Raw genomic sequence first — 24,359 nt, 5'->3', positions numbered from 1 at the left:
TATTTGCAAGAGTCCAGGAACTGAGGCTAAAAAAATATCTCTGTATCTTGAGATTCGTTATCAAGTTTTGAAAAGCACAAGGTTGGTTATGTTGTATAATTTATTTAATTTTACTACGTTTTATGGCAACAGCACTCTTATGATTAGATACTGTGGCAAGGGCTTATCTCTGTTAAATGTGTGTTTGTAAATTAATGATCACAGTACCAAAAACCTGCATCAGGGAATTCATGAAATACACAAGATATTTTTAAACCTCAAACCATAGTTTAGCAGTAAAATAAATACACAGGAGAGGACTAATAGAGAGGTCTTTATCTGACTAGCATGTTTAGATAAATTTGTTTGTCCTGAAAGTATGACTTACGTGCTAAAATACGTTGCTTTTTCCACAGGGTTGAACTGGACTCACATGTCAAAGACTGTGTTCAGACTTATATCCGTGAGTGGCTGATTGTGAATCGAAAGTAAGCTACATAAAACTAAATAAAATCAAAAATACATTGCATCTTACTTATCAGAGAGGAGATGTTTGCTGTTACAAGTAATCCTGAATTACAATGATTTTAATCAGCAATTGAAGATAAGAACTGGCTTTTCAGTAGTATAAATAACTATATTGTTTTGTTTGAGATGGTGAGCATTGCTAAATACTGTTGCATGTGTTTCTTAATTATCAGGCACTCTGGGAATGGATGGGAAGTTGATGGGAAGAAATTCACATCAACCCTCTGTAATGATGAATTACCTTAATCAGGAAAGCTAGTACTATTTGATCCCACTAAAAGGAAAGATAACAGGGATAAAGATTACATTTGCATGCTTTTCTCCTATTCACGCCCTGAAAATTCAACATGATTTGATTTTTAAATGTGTCTGAAAATTCAAGGATTTTGGGTTTTCCCACCAGTGACTGAGTGCATTCATGGGATTATCAGTGTTATACCCAAATTTACTATTTTACATCAGTATATGATTTCTGCACTTGAGGTCAGTGTAATTCAACACACGGAGTTGGGGCTGTAGTCATTATAAGGGACTTAATTTCTTTTAGTTTAGTTCATTATATTTTAATTTAATTTTATTTTATTCTGTTGTATTCCATTTCATATGTAAAATGTGAAGGGAACTCTCAGTAAGTGCTCTCTGTTACAAGCGTGTCTGTCCCTAGACTCTTAGGGGAATCTGTGTGATGTCTCGCCTCCTTCCTCATCACCTCATCTTGTTCCTCAGAAAGAGGTTTTTGGAGCTCTGTTTTTTCTGTAGCACTTCCTCTTCATCCACTCCTGCACTTACGCCCAGTTCTTGAGAAGCAGAAGAAACAGCTGGTCGTGCTGACACATTTGCTGCCATTTCGTTGTGCCCCTTCACTCACCCTTGTTACTCTGTATTTTTCTGACATGATGTACATCAGCAGTCAGTGCCTTACGGGTTTGCAATGGTGATTGTAAAGGAATTTGCATTACTTGTGCAGCTTGTGCTCCTCAGCGGAGCAGCTGCTGGTGGTTATTAAGAGACTTCCTCCAAGGGTGCTGATGAAATTGATTGAATTCTCAGAAATGTTCCACAGTGAGTCGCTAGAAGTAGGCTAGTGGGTTTTGTGGGCTCTCCTCCCACACCACTCAGAAGACAGGCACTAACTCTTTCACAGAGTGCTGTTCTGAGCATGCTGTAAAAAGCCAGTGTGTATCTCTGTGCCCAGGAGAAGGGAGTGATCAGTAAAGTAGGTGAGGTGAAAAATAGAACATAGATATTTTTGCATTTAGGTTTACTGGTAGAAATGTGAATGGAGCCATAGAAATACACATACGTGGAAAGGTTTTCTGAGTGTTTTACTATTTCATTCATTTGGGTGAGGTGAATTTGCATTCAAAATCTTTATTGAGCAGTTGACTCTGTGGTAAACATGATGATGGACCCTGCCAGAGAGCTGAGCTTTGGCAGCTGTGGCTAACAATGCAAACAAGTTACTAAAAATTGCAAACAAAACACTACGGAATATACTGCAGTGTCACATAAACCAGTGATACATTGTTATTGGGAATCTCATGTTATGCTTGGACAGTATTTTTCCAAAACAGGCACGAGAGAAAGAAAAGATATCAAGAGAGAAGTGAGAAAAAAGTAATTGTAGAAGGCTTTCCATTGTTTTGAGGAAGGCTGGAAAAACTGTAGTTGCCTACTTGACAGATGTTATAGGACAGGTCTCTGAATATATTGTCTGGTGAGCTATGGGTGAGAAAAGTGTGTGAGTGACTTTGATCCATTCAAGAATATGAAGGTTCAGAACAGGAGACTGAGTCTTCAGTGGGTGGTATGAGCAGAGGTCATCCTCAGGCCCCAGGGTAGAGAGGTATGTGGCAGAAAAGCTGGGCACATCTGGAGTCCATATGGTCTTGCAGGAGGCTGAATAGGAAGCTTGTTCCTGTGCCTGTTTCTCCTTTCAATTGTCCTTTGCTCTTTTTCCTCATCTCGTTTTCTTTATTCAGTGTGTGCCCATTAAATTGACATGTGTGCTAAAACCATGGTTTGCCACTTGGTGAGTTTTAATTACTATCATGCTTTTCAAAATAAATAAACAATATAAATAAACAATATAAATAAACTTCCCAGGAGTACTTTAGGGGAAGGGCATCTCTAGTGTAGCTTTTACACTATAGGGAAAGTGTGAACTCAGGTACGTAAATTTCTCCATTAATCATTTGTTTGCCACCAGAGGTAGTGAAAAAAATAATCTATACAACCTCTTTTGGATTCTTAAATGTCTTAAAGTCATGCAGAATTCCTGTCTTCTATTCTGGATGATTACAGTGGTTCCAAAACAAGGTCACATCCAAGGAGAGCTGGGATTGTCTTTTTATGACCAGTTTTCATTGCAGTGAACTGGCAAACGATTAAAATGCAAACAATTAAAACACATCAGAGCATATAATTCAGTTACTCCCAAAATGTAATAAAAAGGTGTCTCCCTGATCAATAATTGCTTATTGTGTCTTCTTTATGAAAGAACTCAGATGTTCAGTCCTTTCTTTGGGAGTGTTATGGAAAGGAAAATGAATGCAGCAGGATGTTGTAAATAAGGAGGCTGATTGCAAAAAGACTATCACAGGATTTAGCAAATTGCATGCTAAAGTGAAAGAAAGAGAGCTCTGAATGTATCTAACACCTTTTTATCAGGGTACCTGCTGTTTTTTTCCATCTGCCTCAAAAATGTAACTTGAAATTTCAGGAGAATTTTTCAAAGTTGCCAGCCTGGAGGGTTACATCGTGGCATAGACATAGCCCTCTTCAAACTAGGCATTTTTTGGAAGGTGTAAATTGTTGCATGTGATTAACTTGGGGTACTAGCTAGGTCCTGGATAAGAGCAGTAAGAGCTTTGATATATAATTGGTATGTAATTGAAGAAGCTAGCCAAGAGATAAGTGATCCTGATCCATGTTCTTAAATGTTACTGAAATGATCACTGTGTCTGATGAGGAGATCAGAGCAGAATTTGTACCTAGGTCAGGTTTTCCTGCTGTCTCAAGCTTATACTTTATACAAAAGTGATCTGAATTATTTTTTTTCCTTTTAAAACTGTTCTTAATATACATGGTAGAGTTGCAATGGTGTGTTAAAACAAGTTAAAGTTGTGAAATGTCACATTTCTGCATAAAAGCTGTGCTGTGCTGTTTTTTTGCAGAACAGTCTTTTCAGTTTTTAAATAATTTTGAATTTGTCTTTTCTGTTTTATTTTTCCTTGATGCCTCCTCATGTTATCCTGACTTTCTCGGGCTTCTCCATGAAAGAAACCAAGGGAATTCAGATACTTGTAGCCTGAAAAACAAGGGATCCCGAAAAGATTTTCACAAAACACTTCAAAAACAAACATTTGAATCGGAAACATTGGATTCTGGTGATGCAACCTTTCAGGTACATTTTCTTCACTTTGGGAAAAGTGATCAAATACAGCAGCTTCCCTCAAAAGAAGCATCTGGTGTGACCTCCCCTTGAACGTGCAGTTCTGGTCACCACAATATAAGAGAGATAGAAAGCTATTGGAGAGTGCCCAAAGGAGGGACACAAAGATGGTGATGAGTCTTGTGGTGACGCCGTAGGAGGAGCAGCTGAGGGCACTTGGTCTGTTCAGCCTGGAGCAGACTGAGGACAGACCTCACTCAGTTACAACTTCCTTGTGAGGGGAAGAGCAGGGCCAGGCACTGATCTTTCTGGCGACCAGTGACAGGACCAACAGGAATGGAGTGAAGCTGTGTCAGGGGAGGTTTAGGTTGGGTATTAGAAAAAGGTTCTTCAGAACCTAGAGGGTGGCTGGGCACTGGGAACAGGCTCTCCAGGGAAGTGGTTACTGCACCAGCCTGAGTTTGAGAAACCTTTGGACGATATTCTCAGGCATATGGTGCAATTTTTGGGGATGGTCCTGTTCAGAGCCAGGAGCTGGGCTCTGTGATCCTAGTAGGTCCCTTCCAGCTCAGCATGTTCTGTGATTCTGTGATCTGTGGTGGCATCAAACAGAGCGCCATGCTCGCCATTAGGCTTCATGGCAGAGGAGGCGTTAAGATCCCCTCTGCCAGACGGCCAAGAGCCATATTCCGTGACAGCCTGGTGCCCAAGCCACAGCGTGCCATTTTCTTGTTTTCCAACAGATGCCCCAGCACGCTCACGCTGTCCCGGAGGAGGCCTCGAGGGCGACGCTGGCCTGCTCGGACCTGGAGCTGCGCAGCCTGCAGCCAGACCCGCGGCTGGAGCAGCTGCTGCGGCACCTCAGCGCCGAGGAGTTCGAGAGGCTGAACGAGGAGGCGCGCCGCACCAACAGGCACCCCGAGCTCCTCGCTCTCTACCCCGCCGTGGATGAGGTGAGCGGGAGGCTGCCCGTCCCGATAGTCTTCCCCAGGTGGCTGTCCCAGCACGTCCAAGGTTAAAGCTGCACCTCAGCAGAAAGACCTTAGACTGCTCTCGGTGTGGGCCAAGCCACGTGCTGGTGATATGGCTGTGTCAGGGTGTCACCTTTCATAGTAGCATCGACTTGGGGTCCAGAACTGTAAATATTTGGTGTAAATGCTAGATGGGGGTCAGGAATGTTAATATTCAGAAATAATAAATCTATTTTCTTTCATCTCTGGAGAGATTAAATGTCCACTGAGTGGGGGAAGATGCTAGTCTGTAGCAGTGGCTCGGCTGCTGTCACATAAATGTTTTATGCAAGTGTGTAAATTTACAGTCGTTTAATTTGAGTATGACTGTTTAATGATAGGAGGACGCAGTGGAGATACGGCCAGTGCCAGATTGCCCAAAGGAACATCTGGGCAACAGGATTTTGGTGAAGCTGCAGACTCTGAAGTAAGTAATCCTTTACAAGCCTTGATTGCCATTTCTGTGTTCACAACAGCGTACAGCTGCACACCGTGTTACAGCACTGCAGGTGTCCTGTACAGCAGCATTTACTGCTCAAGTGCTCTTTCTTCGTGTAGCAGAGGATTACTTCTATCCATCTTTAAAGAAGTCTTTAACTTCCCAGGGTGAAAAGGAGTTGGGAGTGAGCCCACATGATATATTTAAAAAAAAAAAAAAAAAAGGCGATTGGTGTCCTATACACTACTGGACTTTTGTTGTGGTGTAACCCCAGCCAGCAGCCAAGCCCCACACAGCGATTCGCTCACTCCTCCACCCAACAGGATCGGGGAGAGAATCTGAAGAGTAAATCTGGAGAACTCATGAGCTGAGATATAGACAATTTAATAGGAAAAGCAAGTGGTGGAAAGTGTAATAGTGGAAAGACAAACGAAGGAAAACAAGGAATTAACTCACAGCTTCCCAAGGGCAGGCAGGTGTTCATCCATTTCCAGGAGAGGAAAACGGTGACTTGGGAAGACAAACACCATCTCACTCCAGATTTCTCCCTTTTGCTCCTTTTACCCCCCACTTATATTCTGTACATGTTGCCATGTGGTCTGGATTATCCCTTTGGTTAGTTTGGGTCGCCTGTCCTGTGTCTCCTCCCAATCCCCTAAGCACCCCCAGTGTCCTCACTAGTGTGGCAGTACCAAAAGCAGAAAGGCCTTAGTTTTGGGCAAGCCCTGCTGAGCAGCAGCAAAAACATCTTTATATTATCAAGCCTGTGTTCAGCACAAATCCAAAACTCTAGCCCCACTCTGAAGAAAATTAATTCTGCCCCAGCCAAAACCAGCACAACTTCATAAACAGAAAAAAAAAAAATCAAAATACGATAATTCTTAATGGATCTCTGAGACCACCTTCCTGTCAAATTTAGAAAATACATTTCATGCAGTTTACTACCCTTCTCTCCCTGTTGAAATTATCTGATATAATGCATTAGTAAAAAAAATCCTCAAGACTTCGAGAGAGCTGAGGTCTGGAACTAAGTATTTCTCTGTATTTTTTAATGAAAGTGCCAGTCAAAATATAACCCTTCCATTTTTTTTTTTATTATATATAGCCATATGAGTGCAGTATCAGTCAGTGTCTTGTGTGTTTTTCCCTAACAGGTTTGATATAGAGATAGAACCTTTGTTTGCATGCATAGCTCTCTATGACATAAAGGAAAGAAAAAAGGTAAGTGTGTATACAATATTTTTGTCCAGTTGGCCTGGGTGTTTATCTCTGGAGTAATAATTTAGGAAAACTTACAAAAAACTTACAACTTTTTTACACAGGCAGTCTTATCCAGGATTCTTTTTATTCGGTCGAAGTCACATGCTTGCAATTGTTTATTTTGTAGTTGTAGTTACAACTTTTGACTTGTTTTAAAATAAAATTTGAAGCATTTTTGCTTTAAAATATATTTTAATCCTTGTTTTCTTTTCAAGATCTCAGAAAATTTTCATTGTGACCTCAATCCTGATTCATTAAGAGGATTCTTGCGTTCTCATACGCCCTCCATTGACTTGTCTACTCAGGCAAGATCAGCAGTATTTTCTGTCACTTATCCCTCATCAGATATATATCTGGTAATAAAGGTATGTTGCCGTGCTACTTTGACACCATTCTGCCTGTTCTCAGCTATCCCTGTTGTCTGAGTTCATGGAACTGACAAACATGGCTTTTGTCTAGATGAGATGAATTCTGATAGGTTTTAGTAGTAGTATGAGTCCAGTGGTATATCTCATTCTCAAGCTAAGAAGTTATATTAATATCCCGTGTACCAGTTCTACCAAGTATGTAGAATTTCCTATCTCTGCCTAAGGGAAATTAAGAGTATAGTGAAATAAGGCACTTTCAAAAATTTTATTTACTTCTGTGGAGGTTTTTTGGCATTGGTTTAGTGCACTTTGCATCCTTTTGTTTGCTTAATTCTGAAACTGAGTTAGCCTGAAACACTTCATTTGGAATATGTTAATTATCCTGATTTCAGTGAAAATGCAGTAGTAAGTGATTGGCGGTGTTGCCACATACATACATATGTTTTCTGCTTTCTAACAGATGGAAAACTAGGAAACTTAGTATCAGTTACTCCATAAAGACAGTTTTAAGACATTATATACTGCTATATATCCAGGCAGGCTCTTTCAAATTGCTAGAGAAACAACATGTTACTATTTGGATGACATTTTTTCCTTGTGAGTGTCTTATTTTACTGCCTTTTGTAGATAGAAAAAGTGCTTCAGCAAGGAGAAATCGGCGACTGTGCAGAACCCTACATGGTTCTTAAAGAAAGTGAGGCTGGCAAGGTAAGTAAATAACTGTTTTAGACCAAAAAACGCATGCTCAAAAAAAAACCCCAAAAAACAAACCAAAAAAACAGAGAAAGAGCAGACTCTTTGAAATAGGATGGAATACCAAAAACACTGCAGGAAAAGCCAGTTAGAGCATCCATGGTGCAAGCAGTTTGATGTCTGTGACCAACAGAAAGAAATCAGGAGAAGGCAAGGTGCATTACCGCTACTAACTCCTTTGGAAATCAATACTGATAGAGTCTTGAGTCATGAAGCTGATAGGGGTGAGCAAAGGAGATGACTGAAATGTAGAATTAGCAGAAATATTTATGCCTCAGAGACGTGCTATTGTTTTGGATGGGCAGACGGCCTGTTGTAGTGTGCAGCTGTCCAGTTCAGTACTGGAGATAATGAGTTCTGTTCAAGGAATTCATGGTCATTTGCCTCCCTGGAACAGACTGACAATGTTTGCTGGGCTTCCACATGTCTCATCTTTAGCATATTGCTTTCAATAGAATATTTTTTCTGTATCTGATGAAAGAAGTAGAACCTGCTAAAATTTCATGGTGGTTGTTCATTCTGGATTTGAAGATTACTACACAAAGATTGGCCTTCTCCATTTCTGTAATACCGATGAACTCATTGAAAAGAAATCAAAACAGCTACAGTTCTGTCAGTGATGTAGCAGGAAAATACGAGAGATACCAATGCACATTATTTAGTGAACTGTAAATACATAACTTACAATTTTATCTATGGCGGCATTACAATAACTGATTGTTTTTTAAACAGTCATTGTTTTCTTTGTCTCAGACAAAAGAGAAGATTGAAAAACTGAAAGCACAAGCTGAGTCGTTTTGTCAGAGGTTGGGGAAATACAGAATGCCATTTGCCTGGATTCCCATAAGCCTAAGTAATTTCTTCAACCTTTCAACACTTGAACGAGAAGTACAAGAAGGCGAAGGTTTAAACGGTATTTGTCTAACTTCTCTAAGTAAGGCAAAATGACTCTTCAGTAGGACTGGGTATTGGAAACAATGTTATTCACTCTGGCATCAAAAGTGAATCACAGATTCAAAGTCATGTCTTGTCAGCTTTCCTTTTCAGTCCTGTGAACACTTACAGATTAATTGTGCTCACCATGTCATCTCCACATATTTATTTTTATGTCTGCTAAATACTCTTTCATTGTTTAAGCCCAATTTTCATTGAACACTACTGGCTTTGTAGAAGTAAAATTCCCTTTGCCCCATGGAGTTAGCTAGCAATACTGAGCGAATATCTCAGTTTGGTAGGCAGGACCATTGTTCAATTGACCAATGTGCTTTATAACCCATGAACTAAAAATTTAAATAAACTTCTGCTCTGCAGCAGAAATAATGTCAATTCAATAGGTGTGTCCTAATATTCCACTATTTCACATAGTCTGAAATAAAAGGAGCAGAATGTTTTAGGTGCTCTATCCTCTGATGTTGGTGAAATGTTCCTGTGGTTTTCTAGTGTATTCCGAGAATCTTTGTGCTGCAACAAAAAGCAAAAAACAAGATGATGATTTATTTAATTTCCATTTGAAGGGAAAGGATCCAGTAGTGACAAAAAGGCAACACTGCTACAGGCAAGAAGACTTTCTGAGAGAAGTTTCAACTCAGAGGACAACTATCCAGCGTCAAACTTCAAAACAATCTCTCTGACCCTTGGCACCTTCTTCAAACAGGTATGAGATTCTCTTTAGTTCTGATTTCATAAGGCATTTTTCATCTACGTAATATGGATTATGTTGGGAAAAGCTACCCGTGATATATGTGTGGGAACCGAGGATAACTGCAGTCAAGTGAATCGTAACCCACTTGCTTTGGACGCCTCAAGGGCATGGTTCACTCCCAAAGCTTTCTCCATGTTATGGAGTATTGTTACAAAGGTACTGATATTTGTCTTTCTCTTGATAGGAAGGAGACAGGCTCAGTGATGAAGATCTGTTTAAATTTTTAGCTGACTTCAAAAGATCATCTTCTTTGCAAAGAAGAATTAAGACTTTGCCAGGTACATTATTAATTTTGGATGGAAGGTGGTGTATGTATATTTCTCCCCTAAATGGTTCTGTAAATTCCAGCCCCAGAATACATTTGGCTTGGGTTTAAAGCCTATAGTATGTGCTATTGTGGAACTTCTTGGTTTCCTGATGTCTGCCTAAACACAGATGCTTTAGAATTTTTTTTCTGCATGAATGAGTATGGAGATTTAGATTCAGCTTGATATTTTTTAATTATTCGCTTTTCTCCCTAATTTACAGTGTATGTACTGGGTATCTTCTGTTATTATTCAAACTGTTTGAAGACAGTGCTTTAAAGCAAGTTTCTAGGATCCTTGCTACTTCCCTGCAATACTTTGAAATGGTTCCTATTATATAGAGAGAGATGAAAATGTATACACATTTCACCTTAGCTTGGTATTTGGGTCAGCATTGGTTAACAGAATAGAGAAGTACAGGCAGTGTTTAGCTACTGTCAAACACCAGCCAGCTTAATTTTTCTTTTTAAGTAAATTACGGTTCAACCTCTTCTGCAGTGTGGAGGAACCTTAAAAAATGTGAAGGCAAAGCTGTTTTTCCTTTCTAGCTGATGGCCAGAATGACAAGTCTGAGCTCCACAAACAGTTTTCACTTATCACAGCAGAGAATTTAAATTGACAGTCTGTTTATACCGGGGTAAATGTTATCAGTATTAACTGTGTAACTGCTCACCACAGAAAGCCTAGTTTTCCTGGTGGGTGGTGCCTATTTTGGCAGAGATTAATCAGGGCAGAATCTGAGGGGGAGTAAGAGAGAACTGTATTAGACAACACCCCTGTTGTTTGTCTCCCAGACAAATGTTATATTACTTGTGTGTGAAAGACACTAGAACATCAGCCAGCATATAATACTCCTTCTTTCTTTGTATTTTCTTTGTAATACTGCAGGGTAGACATAAAGAGCTGTGTGTTGCCCTGATGTGAAGGGATGTGTGTAGGCTACGTCCTCTGTATCTTTCTGCACATATGCTTTCCTTCTCATGCAGCCCAAGAACCAGTTCTTATTTCTGCATGGTTGCTGTGTAACCTTACATATTGTTTTAATTTTTTTCTTTTATTATACACTGATTATTTTTTATTTTTTTGCTAAGATTTTGTGATTTAATTTAAAGGAACACTGAAAGTGGAGATCTCCCCAGCTCCAGAAAACATTGGTTATTGTCTGACACCAGAACTACTCCCACTGAAGCCGTTTTCAGAAAACCGTAATCGTCCTCACAAAGAGATTTTGGAATTCCCAGTTAGAGAAGTGTATGTTCCCCACACCATTTATAGGTAAGAAATAACATATATTTTTAATATTTCTTTAAAAACGTGATTCAGATTTTTTTTCAGAAATAGAAACCTAAAATAGTAAAAAAAAAAGGCTAAAGGCTATGTTTTGGGCTGATGATTTAGTCTTCCTAGCCATTACAAGATAAAATACCTGTAGGATATTCCATGATGTGTTTACTAATCTAATTGTGTTGTCTTTTGAAAAATTTTCTGTAAGATAAAAAAACCCGTTTAACAACTGTCATTGACTTGGCATCTATCTGTCTATCTACCTACCTAGCTAGCAAGCTAGCTTTCCTCCTCTGTGTTCGTTTGTTTGGGTTTTTTTCCAGTAGATTTTATTATGATTTTTAACACTTCTGGTAAATGTTTATGCTCAGTGGTTTCTATTGTTAATTTGAGTCAGCTGAGTATCTGAGTATCAGCTCTGTGAACTTTTTAACTATGAATGAGCACTCTAGGCTGTGTAATTTAATTTCTTTAAATCTGTTCTGTTCTGGTTGTTTCAAGGTGATCACAGTGCTCAGTAGCATGCAACTGAGCAATTCCCATCATTTATTTCTTAGTAGTGTGGAACATGTTAGTGTCGTATAAGAAATTAGCATCAGAAGAATGTGTTTCAAGATGTTTGTGCAGTATTTCATTGCTAGTGAGCAATGTTGTAGTAATAGCTGACAGTAATTCTGATGGGGTGTATTGCAGTATTATAGATACAGAAATAACTTGAAATAATGGCTTTCATCTGACCATTGTGTTAGTCAAGACATGGGAGCAAAGCATAATGCTTCTAACAGTAATTGTAGGTGACACTATTCTAAGGGGTGTTTCTGATCCCTGAAACAGTAGCTAGATACTGTATTAGTGGCAAAAATGTGACTATCAATAAGGAATCACAGAATAAAGGCACTGAATAAAGTGATGTAAAGCTTATTAATTTCTTGCAGTGGAGATTAGCAAAGAGCCAGCTCTCCCACCCGCTCACCTGACCCAGCCCAGGAGGGGAGCAGGGAAGGGCAAGACTTGTGGTTCTGTACAACTCAGAACTGCACTGTGGCAAACTAATATATGCCAGGGAGATGCTCCACACTTCACAGAAAACTAGAGATCTGTTTGGCTGTTGGTGACACCTGGGTTTGGGTCTCAGCTTTAAAGGAAAGCAAAGAGAGGAAGTGGCAGATCTTATCTTACAATAACGACTTGCAGTGTGGTATCGGCAGGCACATAAGTAAGCCAGTTTGGCTATAGCCTCCTGAGAAGTTTTGAAGGAGTTATTCCTGGGCTCTGCCACAGTTCAAACTCCTGAGGTCAGCTCACAGCACCAGTAAACTAAAATGCAGAGAGTTCTGGTGATTCTGTCTCCTCTGTGTATCAAAGATAGAATTGGATGGTGGTAGAACTTTAATGCAGACATTTCTATAGGGAAAGTAGTTTTTATAGAATTGAAAGTGGAAATGTAAATGAACATGAGCAAATATGCCTTTTTTTAGTTTAATTAAAAAATAAGACAGGACTTTAACCTTCCTACTCGTTGTCTGGCCTTAGCAAATGTCATTTCCAGTGTGCAGCCTCATAGCATCTAAAGGTTTGCTTCTGACAAAAAACCATTAGCAACCACTGTGTTTCTGAGCTGGAACAACAGTTGAGTCTGCACAGAATATTCTCTCTTTAGTTCTCACCAAGTTCTCACTTCTGCAGCCAGACATAATGAATATCAAAGCCACCGTGCCAAAAATTAATTTGTGCTTCTCCCTAAAGCAAGTTTGGGTGTCTCCACGCTATCTTTCAGTTGCCAGGGTGTCTGTATTGAATACGTACATCCACATTAGAGGAAATGCTTGCTATCGCTCAACAGTCACACTCTTTCAGCAAGACTTCACACCCAGCATGCTTAACTTTTTCTTTTAAGTCTCTATTTTGATTTTCACCCTAAGTAAAAGTCATGGCAACAAAAGAAAGAAGGATTTGTTCAGCCTAACTTGTAATAGTGAAGACAACATCTATGAAGAATAGTTGCTTTCATTAATCTTTACCTTAGTTAGTCAATCAATGGTAGACGCTGCTGACATGCCATAAGTAGTGTTATGCTGTAATCAATCAGATAATATCCAAACAAAACTCTAAAGACAATTAGTTAGAAATTTTAAACAATGTAGAAATGCTAGATTACAGTTTGACTACCTTGTGACAATAAGCATATTTGGACTGAGAAAGTAAAGTTGCCAACTGAAAGTGTTAATGAACTCCAGCAATAATTCCCTGGTAAGTCAGATGAGGAAGTTTTGTAAACATTCTGAAAGAGCAGAGTCTGGAACTTGGTGGGGCCAGGAAATAACACTAGTATTTGTGCAGTACCACTGGAGGCACCTCTTTCTCTGCAATCCAGAATCACCTAATCACACCACATCTGAGATGGTTTTGCCTCACAATCATGCCAGTGCTCTGTTTGGTGTGCAAAAGCATAGTTAGGTGATGTAGGCTGATGAACATCAAGTCCAGCTGGAAGCCTGGCACTGCCGAGTTGACCCCTAAGCCATGTCCCTTAAGCAGCACATCTACATGTCACTTCACAACTTCCCTGGATAGCCTGCCAATGCTTGACACATCTTTAGGTGAAGAAATATTTCCTGATATTCAATTTAAACCTCCCCTGGGGCAACTTGAGGCTATTTCTTCTTGTCCTGTTGCTTGCTACTTGGGAGAAGAGGCCAACCCTCTGCTGGCTACAACCTCCTTTCAAGCAGTTGTAGAGAGTGACAAGGTTCCCCCTGAGCCGCCTTCTCTGCAGGCTAAACAACCCCAGCTCCATCAGCTGCTCCTTAGAGGACTTGTGCTCCAGAGCCATCATCAGCTCTGTTGCCCTTCTGTGGACACAGTTCAGCACCTCCATGTCCTTCTTGCAGTGAGGGGCCCAGAACTGAACATGGAATTTGAGGTGTGCCCTCACCAGTGCTGAGTACAGGGGGACAATCCCTCCCCTGGTCCTGCTGGCCACACTGTTGCTGGTACAGGCCAGGATGCCATTGGCCTTCTTGGCCACCTGGGCACACCCTGGCTCATGTTCAGCTGCTGGCACCAGCACCCCCAGGTCCTTTTCCTGTGGGCAGCTTTGCAGCCACTCTGCCCCAGCCTGTGGCACTGCCTGGGGTTGTTGTGACCCAAGGGCACTTGGCTTTGTTGAACCTCACACCACTGGCCTTGGACCATTGATCCAGCCTGTCCAGAGCCCACTGTGCAGCCCTATGGCCCTTTCCTTAATTTAACTGTCATGCAGTTCTTGTTGCTTAGTTCCCCACATGGCAAATACCATTTTGAGTCTGAGATGAAACTAACCCATGAGAAGTAGCTCTGAATTTGAATAGAGCCAAATATGAAGTGTTTAATGTTATTTTATTTCCTTTCCTCTTATCTGAAAAGTAGAATCATCCTGTCTTATTTAAGCAGTTTGACAACATTTATTCATAGATGTGTATCATGGTGCTAAATGTAGTTTAATGTTTTCTAATTTTTGATTATAAGTCTGCAAACCATTTTCCTTTCACCAGTGCTACACATGTAGACATTGGGGGGGTGAGGTTGTCAAAGGTATTTCAGAGGGATGAGGTTTTTTTGTTTTTTTTTTTTTGATAATAGCTTTTTGCTTTGTGATAGGAAAAGTGGAGCCTTCTGTTATAGTCTTTGAACTCAGGTCTTGCAAGCTTTTTTTTTTACTGGTGTAATGCCATTATATTAAATGATGCTATTTCTGATTTATGCCAGAGAGATCAGCCAGCCCACTTTCGTTGTGCACTGTGAAATTGAGCACTTCTTTTTGTTGTGTACTTACATTTCTTTAATAAAAATATTTCCCTGAAAATGTCAAAACATTCCAAGATTTATTTCTTTCATACCCCTCTATTTTTAATAGGAAAAATCATATAATTTAGAGTTTGTTTGTCATTTTATTTTCTCATTAAATATAAATGAAAATGATGCTGTTTACTGCCACTATGAAATGTTGGTGCTGAGGAAGAGGAATTTGTCATATCACTACCGCAGTAACTCAGCTTAACCAGGCACAGGAAGTCCTGTCTATGATAGGGGTAGTACCTAAGGCTTGGGGGATTTTTGGAGGAAGGGAATAAAAAGCCCTTTTCTTTATGGTTTCGTTTCATTTAATTGCAAACCACTTAGCAATGTTCTCAGACTTGTTGTAGTCTGCAGTGTGAGCTGGAGGCCTGCCGCTTTGGTGGAATCATTCTACCCCATCCTTGACTTGTTTTGGGTGAGGAAAGATTATTGATGAATAATGGTGTCTTACTCCTGTTATTGCTCTCACAGCATTATCTGCTCCTCTCTGCCTCTCTGCCCATGGAATCCAGAGAGAGCATATTTACTGCATGTGAGTCTTCTACAGCCCTTTGGTCTAGTTTTAGATCTGTCCACCAACTCTTCAGATGAGTCAAAATTTTACCAACATGAGAAAAAATCATTCAAACTATTCTCTAAATTATCCATCCTAAAATACAGAATATATAACTCATACACATTCTCTTGAATGTGACATGTTGAAGTTCTGTCACTGTGCTATTTTCCTAGTCAATGGCTGACTAAAACAGTTTCCATGTTTGGTTAAACATCTGTGATGTACTTTTTAATTTTTAATCTTTTTGTTCCTGAAGGCTCTCCACCAAAATTGTGGAAGAATCAACAAATATTGAAAATTATAACTAATGGGTGCATCAGTTTTTGTGTCTAGTACCATAAGTTTTAAATGTCAGTGTTAACTCATCCGTAACTCCTCACCTACAGAACATTTCTACTTTGTATCAGTAGGGACTAATTGCACATATGTTGAGTTTTGCTGTGTGTGGAAGTCTCATCACAGTCACCAATGAAGATGCCTAATATTCATAAGAAGTTTGAGATGCACTTGTTGACACCTCACATGAGATGTAATCTAGCAAGGAGGAGGATTCTTTCATGTGCATCTGTGCACAAGCAATATTTACAAACAGGAATATTCAATAAGAATGGCCACAGAGTTGAAACTCTGAATAGATTTTTTTTTGGCAGAGGGTAGGTCTGTGTTGTTTTGCCCATGGGAAATGATTAAATCACTGCTAAGCACTATGAAAGTGTAGGAAGGTCCGCAAATTTGCCTGAGAATTGCCGTGTGGTGTCCTGTGCCAGGCTAGGGGGACCTTAATCTTTCCCAGGAGGTAACTGATTCTGAAATAGTCTCTTATCATTCTGCTGGGTCAGTCTCTGACCTGCAGGAGCTGTTTGGATCTGTGCCTCACCCAGGACGCTGCTGGCCTTTGGGACTGTATTCTCAGTGACACTGGGTGTTCTGCCATGGCTTTTGTAGACTCATGCTGTCCCTTGAATGGCTCTTCTGTTTTTTTAAGCACATCCGACTGTATCTGGAGTTAGAGCCCTGCACTTTCTGCAGGGAGAGTGAAGGGACAAATTTAATCACACTGACCAAGAGTATTTGCTGTGACATGTTGCTGTGTTTCTGCTCAGTGCAGAAACTTGGGGTCCAATGCCTCCTGGAGCCTACCACATCCTTATGGGCATCCTGGCTGTCCTGTTATTTAAAAGACAGTATTTGCTGCCCCAATGGCCCTGCTAACTGCCATGTGAAAATGCTCCTTGTCTTTGCTTCCCCTCAGTCTTTTGGAGTGTATGGATGGAGTGCGCGCAGTAGCACTTAGGCAGTGGTCAGCAATGGGTCTACAATTCATGGCTGTGTGAGAGAACATCTTTTGGTCATCTTCTCACCTTCCTGCTTTAAATGTCAGCCATCACTTTCGTTTCTGCAGGATATCCGGAGTCAGCATTTGCCTCTGTTCTTCCTCAGTGCTGATGGGTTTAATACACATGTAAGCAAGATCCCTAAAACTGCTTGAGCATAAATGGCACAAGCTTTATCTTTTCAGTCCAGTACTTGCTGGAATAATGCTTCCTTGGTTGTGTAGTCAGCAGAGAGCTCTCTGTGTTTTTACATATCTTTCATCTCAAGTCACATCTAAAAGTAAAATCCAGTGCTCAGGTACATTATATAGATTTGTGACATCTTGTCCTAGGCTGCAGATTAATGAAGCAATGACCGTATTATTCAGTCTTCCCTACATGTATTTCTTCACTTCTGGCAGATGTAGTATTGACAATATTCTTCATTTGATATGTCAGTCCCCCAAGTATAATTCAGTAGAGGTTACCAATATATTTCTCTCTTTCACTTAGCTTTCCTTAACATCATCTGGCAGAGAATTTGGCAAAGCAGAAATTGCATATAAGGTAGTAAGTGAGTGCAGTAGTGTGACAGGCAGAAGTACCATTCTGAATGAAGGGAAAGGCAAGTTACTTGCTAGTTTTTTTACTAAGGCATGCCATGTCCTATGTTACACATGTTGGTTAAAAAAAGTAGCTTGGACTGTGTAGTTGAAGAATACTGTCATGTTGTGACAAGTGGCAATCAGGAGAATAAACCACAGTTTTCCAGGTCTTGGGATACAATAAATGGAAGATGGACTGTCTGACTTAATGACAGTATTTTTCAAGACTGTGTGACTTTTTCAGCTGACAGAGGCACTGAGGAGATACCTGTGATAAGGACAGTGCAATTCTGTGCAGCTTCTGACTGGCACACACAAAAAGAAAGCATGAAAGTCCATGAGTAGTCCTCATTGTTTCTCACTGAACGCTGGCATGTTTCCTCCAACACTACTCTTATTCCTTACACTCAGAGGACAAACAGTGAGAATCCCATGCCAGACTGGGAAAACAAGACAGTAAAGAGACATCATCACTATTCCAGAATCTGCATATAATCTAGGTCTAGCTGAAATCTCAGATTTGCCATAAACTAATCAGAGAAAAATCTTTCTATTAATATTTTTACTCTTCTATTAGAATTATACTTCAGAAGACCATCTATGCTGCCAAATTCCCCACAGAAATTAAAGCTGCTTTTTATGTTCAGTGATATGTTCATATACAGAAGCTAGTAAACAGCAAAGTATGCTCTATTTCGAAGCATTATTCATATTCATTACTAATAAGAGGTAGCTTACAGAATTACAGTTTCAAATTTTCTTATTTGTATTTACTAAGGTTCACTGATACTGCTTTTTGATTTGTATAACCTAGAAATATATGCCATTTTTTGCTATAAGCTACGAATGTATAAACTTCAGTTGTTGATTTCCTTGCTTTTATCACCTCTGAGTGATTCTTTCCCGCTTCCAAAATCAGATTGTTCACACCTGAGAAAGGAGCTGTTTTCTCCAGACATTCCTGCTTTTCAGTACATCAAGCAAAGATAATAGTTTGTTTGCAACAGAACATAGCTTAGTGTAGGTGTAACCTTAAACATAGGACGATCTATGTGTCACACCAAGAAATTACCTTTCTTTGTGAACTTTTGAAACTGAGTTCTGACAAATCTTTTACTATGAAGGTGGAATTGAAGGACAGGGAGAGGAATCAGGAAGATGCTAATTTGTGCACTTAATTTTCAAACAGGAATGCTTGCCATTTACCCATTTTATTCTTCCTTATCTTTCTTCCAGAAATCTCCTCTATGTTTACCCTCAGAGGCTGAATTTTGCTAACCGACTGGCTTCTGCAAGAAACATTACCATCAAGATCCAGTTTATGTGTGGTGAAGACCCATCCTGTGCAATGCCGGTAATAAATGCTGAGATTTCTTAGCAGGCTTTTGTTTACATGCATTGCTGAGAAACCTCTGAAGAGATAAGTCCTTATTTACTTCCCAGTTCCTAGTGGGGCCTTAAGAAGCCTAACATCAGAGAGCTTGTGAAGCTTTCATTCTCATCCTAAAACAGGGCCGTGTTCCTTACCCACAACAAGAAAGACTTGTCATTCTAGTGGAGCCAGACACATATTTCTCTCTCTTATCTAAATCTTCCTACCCTGTTTTCAGAAGAATGACATAATATTACATTAGTATCATGTTGGAATTTCTAAGGGTAAAATTCACAGAGCGTCAGAGACCTTTTAACGTTTAAGAATGATGTAGTCTGTTTTCCAGGGTAACTCCTCTGCGTGCACTGTGTTTACACAAATGCTCAGGTATTATGCTGGAAGATAAAAGTTGGGATCTTCATTGCCTGAGCACAAATGGATGCACAGTCATGCGGTGTAGGTAGAGCTTTCCATGTCTGAAACACACTGTGTCTTAGGGTATACGTGTGCACTACTAGCAGAGAAGGCAGTCCTGTCTGTTCAGGTTATTCAGCATCTCTCACTGTAAGAACCTCTGTTCAGCTTTACCAAGCTTCAGATGTTCAGTTTGAAGTGTTCTACCCAGATGTCTGCTTCAGTCTCATTTTTATATTTTCAGACAGTGTTGTTGGCTATTTGAAAATGACATGGAGACAAGAATTTTCTGTGATTTTATGTGTTAGGGAAGGAAAAAATGAGTGGAAATACTACTTTGAGGAAACTTTAGTCCAACAGTATGTTGGACCAAGGACTATCACCCAACCAGCCTTTTTCAGTGTGCTGACATTGTTTAGTACGTACTTGACAGTCTTGCTCCACATAACCTGTGGACCTGAAATCAGAGCATCAGCACAGTGTTTTCCAAGCCACATTTCTTCCAGAGCTGGAGCTGTGCCATGTGAATGTAACACCTTCTTCTGCACAATACTGCATTGTTGGTTTCTTTAAACTCTGCCTATGTTACGACTAGGTTTTGACAAATGCTTAGGACAGACACAGTTCATCTGGCTTCCCTCTCCACTCTAAGTGACCTTCCTCTAAGTACATATATAGACTTGCGCTGTGCAGGGATTCTTGTGTAATCTCATCTCCCAGGGTTCCCTTTAAATTACTGGATTTCAAGACCTTACCATGGGCCCATGTTTTAGGGAAGCAAATCTAGCACCAGAAATGCCTATTTCTCTTCATTGAGTTTGAAGGGACTTGGGACCTCTAAGGTAAGGTGAGATGAATCTCACTCTGAATGAACAGGCTACAACTGAAAAACAAAACTTCTAAAAATACTTTAAATTTCACTTTTTAGCACTTAGATAAAGACTATGTGACAGTATTTAAGTGGGTTACCATAACTTTTTCCCTATGATTCCAGAGTTTTTAGTTAATGACTAAAGAATGTGATGTGAGGTAGTCAGTGACTCTAGAAATAACTCTGCTCCATTTTCCTGATGTTTTACCCTGAATGGACTGTGGGGAAGGTGCTTGGTAATAAGATATTTATGCCAATGAGCTAAGATAAAATTGAGGAGTCATTTTAAGTCTTCAAATACTGTCTTAAAATTTATACAAGATGATGACAAATAAATGCTGTAGTCCTGATTACTGTTACTTTTCTTCTTAATGTAGGTAATTTTTGGGAAATCTTCAGGTCCAGAATTTGTCCAAGAAATATACACAGCTATCACATATCATAATAAGTAAGTGTTGTTAATATGACTTGAGAAGTATTAATCATGATCTCTTTATGTAATTGTTACTCTACATAGTTCATCAAGGAATGCCATTTTAAACATTTCTATTTTATGCAGTTTATCATATCTAATTTGGATTGCTTCGTGCATTTGCATAAGTGGCCGTTGTGTAAGCGACCATTGCTTTTCTTGTTTGAAGCTTTTTAGTCATTGAGAATATTCCCACTATGAAGATTAAGGAGCAGGAGCAGTTAGCAGCACAACTTCTTTAAGAACTTTAAGATAATTCACTTCAGTGAATTCATAGATCCAAAAGAGCTGAAGGGACATTCTCATTCTCATGAATGAGAGCTTGGGATTTAGGATTTGCAGAATACTTATGCTGGAATCCAAAACTGAGATTGAATGTTTTCTGAAGTATAGAGATAAGTGGAAGCTGAAACTGTCCAGTTGATACTGTCTGTTTTCTTCTGATTCAAAGCTGTAGATTGTTCATAAGTATAACTTTCACATTCATAATTAATTTTAAATTCATAAATATGTGTGTGTGTATTTATGTATACTTTGTTTAACTCAGCTCTGTTTTCAAGATTTATCTGGTTTTATAACCATAGCATCTAAAAGCCTGCTGGCAAATTTGCCTCTTGCTCAGTCTCATACTAACTTTGGGAATGTGCTTGACATTCTTTTTAAACAGATCCCCTGACTTCTATGAAGAAGTGAAAATTAAGCTGCCAGCAAAACTCACAGAGAAACACCATCTATTGTTCACATTCTATCACATCAGCTGCCAACCAAAGCAAGGAGCATCTGTTGAAACCCTCCTAGGGTATTCAGTAAGTTCCATGTGATACGTAAGAGTGGTTGTGGGAGGGGTGTGGGGGTGTGTGTGTCTGTGTATCCCTTGCAAACAGACTCTTTGCTTGCCAAGAATTTTGTCATTTGTTCCCTTTCTGGTTATGGCAGTACATCAAAACCAGTGGAAGGTCTTAGTGTGAATTCATAGAAGCTAGATGCAGTCTGAGGTATGTTACATCCTCATCCTGTAATTTTACTGTGTTAACTGTCTTTGAACTTAATGAATTCACCCAATTCAACTGAAATATGCACCTAAATGTTTGCAACAGCAATGCTTTATAGCACATAATCCCATTCTGTTAGATTCTATTTATTGCAAAAAACCCCCTAAAATGTATGTAATTACAATTATTACTGTTATCATGCTCATACATGGGGTAAGAGCTAATGTAATATTTTCAGTTAGGTTTTACATGGCACATCATCTCTGTTCTAAATTGTCTTTTATCCACTAAAAACTAAAAAACCAGGAAGAACCTAAAAGCTAAAATGTCATTCTCTTGCCTTCTTTATTTTCATGTTGAGACTAGCATGTCTTAGGTTAAGAAGTACATGTTGTAGGATAGTCTCTCTGACCTTCTTCTTTATCAAACAGTATTTTTAACTGGAGAGATTTTAATATAAAAGGAAAGCATTGAAGATGGTAATGCTTCAGATTTGAAAATGTCCTAGAGCTGTGGTTAGCAGTTGAGCTGTGGAGCCAGGAAAATGCTTTCCATGTGTTCTTGCTATGAAGTTTGGGGCAGTTTTGTGTTTGTGTATTTTTGTTTGTTTGCTTGTTTGTTTCTTTGTTGGCTTCTGGGGTTTTTTAATCACAGTACTGAGAATCCTTTCAAATGGACTTTCTTTTATGGGGAGTTATAGTCCCACCAATGTCAGTGGGATTGTTAAGAAGTAAATTAGTTCAGGATCAAGATTTGACATAGGTGAGGACTTAATTTTCAAGTTTCTGTTCACCTAAATACAAAATGTTTCTGCCCTGTGATACTCAAATGCATAGCCTCTTTCAGACTTGAATAAAAAATTAAATGTGTCCGAGTATCAATGCAGGGATATGAAAAGTCAGTCTGGCATGGTGACCACAAGGAAGATGTTCAATTTATCTCCAGCAAAACTTTAGCTGTTGATTTGCTTCAATACCAAGAAGCAGTGTATTCAGGATACATGAATTTTTAAATAAAAACATGGACTCCGCTAAATCCTTCTGATAGGATTTATTAGAAAAATATATGTCACACATGAGAAGCTCTGTGTTTGTTTTCTTCGAAAGAAATGGTTTGTAAAGCAGTCTTGTACATTTTTCTACAGTAGCTATCAGCTATCTTTGAATTTAAAATACAAAGAAATTACTGTTGAATGGGTTAGAGCAGAGAAGCTTGGATCAATATCTCATTTGTTGTTTTGTTGACTGTATCTAACAAATAAATAGGTCGAATCATATATCATCATGAATATTGCTGTGTTTCCGTTTGTTTCAGTGGCTGCCAATTCTATTAAATGATCGTCTTCAAACTGGACATTATAGTCTTCCTGTTGCATTGGATAAGCTGCCTTTACACTATTCAATTCACTCTCCTGAGGTAACAAACAAAATTATTAAAAGATAGTTTTTTTCTAATGTAGGAGAACAGCATAAGTGTTTTACGAACTAACATTGCTGTCTGCTGGTAGCCTTTTTTAAAGGTAGTTCTTTAAAAGGAGAAAGGTCTGGAGAAAAATCTTGTTGTTGTCACTGTTGTTACTATTTTATATCATTATACTGTTTTTTTAAAAAAAGTTAGTTATGCAAGCAAATTCTTGTAAATTGTCTAAGCAGGGATACATTTGTTTAGAGAGTGTCAAGTCAATAATTCTATTTCTTCCACAGGATAATTTGTTCTTTTTTTCTGGGGCTTTGTGGGAGGGGGACTAGAAGTGGAATCAGGTGGTATTACTGGAGCAGAAAACTGGGCCCTCTCAGTAAGCATGGCATGTAGGAAACTTGTCCAGAGGGTATAAACTGCACCACATCCCCATGGAGTGCCTTTGGCAGTGCTTTGACCAGGAAATTTTAGCCTTAACAATATCCCATCAGAAGATGTTTATTTACATGTGCTAGACATACAGCTGAAATTCTCTGAATTTCCCCGTTCAGTGAATCAGCTTCTGTCCAAATGTCTATGAGAACAAGGAGATGCCTAGCTGTCATCCTCTCTGTGGTACTGAATTTGGGTATCTAAAATGAAGTGAATAGTGGGAATACCCTATAGATCTTCATGTAAACAGACTTTCTGTTTGATCATTAAAAGGAAGATGATTCCCATATTATTTTTTTTTTCATCCCAGAAAATTCCATCTCAGACACCACCTATAAAGTGGGTTGAAGGACACAAGGGCGTTTTCATTGTTGAAGTTCAAGCTGTGTCATCTGTTCACACCCAGGTAATGCGTCAGAAGTAAGACACATCTGTAGTTTCATTTCAAAGAAAATTCGGATGTCCAGGCCAATTTAGCAGATTTATGAAACTGAGGTGAACTGAGGTGCCTACACAGGTTTTAAAAAAAAAAAATTAGGAGCTATGGAAATAACCTGATACCCTTGGTGAATGAAACCCTTTGGTGAAATTAAATCTATTGGTAGAAGTGAACAAATGAACACTCTTGGCAGCAAGTCACATTGAGCAATAGAGAGCCTGGTGTCCTCTTGGCTCAGCAGGAGTCTGTTCAGGCTGTGATTGAAAGGCACTGGCAGGGCACAGTGCCAGTTTCTGTAGTCTGCATCTTCTGTCCTTCAAGGCTAGTTCGGACAATGTGTCCACATCTCCAAAGACACAGCACCTCCCTGCCTCCATGGACAGGTTATACGCTGCCAGTATGTGTTAAGCAGCTCACTTGTCAATGCCATTGCTTTGGGGACACAAGCTTAGTGCTGGGTGAGAACTCAATGATTCTGGTCATTTAGATGCCATGGGAAATTGGATCTTTGCCCATCTTATTGAGATACTGGGTTGAGGCAGATCAGCTTTTTTTTGTTTCTGCTGCTTTTCAGTGTCTCTTACCCCTTATCCCATTCTAATTAATCCTAGTAAA

General features: G+C 39.4%; 1 protein-coding gene across 4 annotated transcripts in view; it reads left to right on the top strand.

The window, feature by feature from the left end:
* DOCK8 (dedicator of cytokinesis 8) overlaps window positions 1-24,359 on the top strand; it is a 76,395-nt gene that overhangs the window by 26,724 nt on the left and 25,312 nt on the right. For all 4 annotated transcript variants that reach the window (XM_042013014.1, XM_042013015.1, XM_042013016.1 and 1 more), the window contains 16 exons: window positions 396-467; window positions 3,790-3,913; window positions 4,645-4,854; window positions 5,253-5,338; window positions 6,505-6,571; window positions 6,826-6,975; window positions 7,606-7,686; window positions 8,485-8,644; window positions 9,246-9,385; window positions 9,618-9,711; window positions 10,851-11,013; window positions 18,570-18,687; window positions 20,368-20,438; window positions 21,130-21,268; window positions 22,769-22,870; window positions 23,616-23,711. In XM_042013014.1, the coding sequence (XP_041868948.1) occupies window positions 396-467; window positions 3,790-3,913; window positions 4,645-4,854; window positions 5,253-5,338; window positions 6,505-6,571; window positions 6,826-6,975; window positions 7,606-7,686; window positions 8,485-8,644; window positions 9,246-9,385; window positions 9,618-9,711; window positions 10,851-11,013; window positions 18,570-18,687; window positions 20,368-20,438; window positions 21,130-21,268; window positions 22,769-22,870; window positions 23,616-23,711 (1,873 nt within the window). The remainder of the gene's footprint in view (window positions 1-395; window positions 468-3,789; window positions 3,914-4,644; window positions 4,855-5,252; window positions 5,339-6,504; window positions 6,572-6,825; window positions 6,976-7,605; window positions 7,687-8,484; window positions 8,645-9,245; window positions 9,386-9,617; window positions 9,712-10,850; window positions 11,014-18,569; window positions 18,688-20,367; window positions 20,439-21,129; window positions 21,269-22,768; window positions 22,871-23,615; window positions 23,712-24,359) is intronic.

This window comes from Corvus kubaryi, unplaced genomic scaffold (assembly GCF_017639235.1).
Source record: "Corvus kubaryi isolate FWS band 111438036 unplaced genomic scaffold, C.kubaryi_AGA036_p1.0 split1-37296, whole genome shotgun sequence".
Taxonomy (NCBI): domain Eukaryota; kingdom Metazoa; phylum Chordata; class Aves; order Passeriformes; family Corvidae; genus Corvus; species Corvus kubaryi.
The sequence above is the reverse complement of the archived record's forward strand: the minus strand, read 5'-3'. Positions and strand labels throughout refer to the sequence as shown.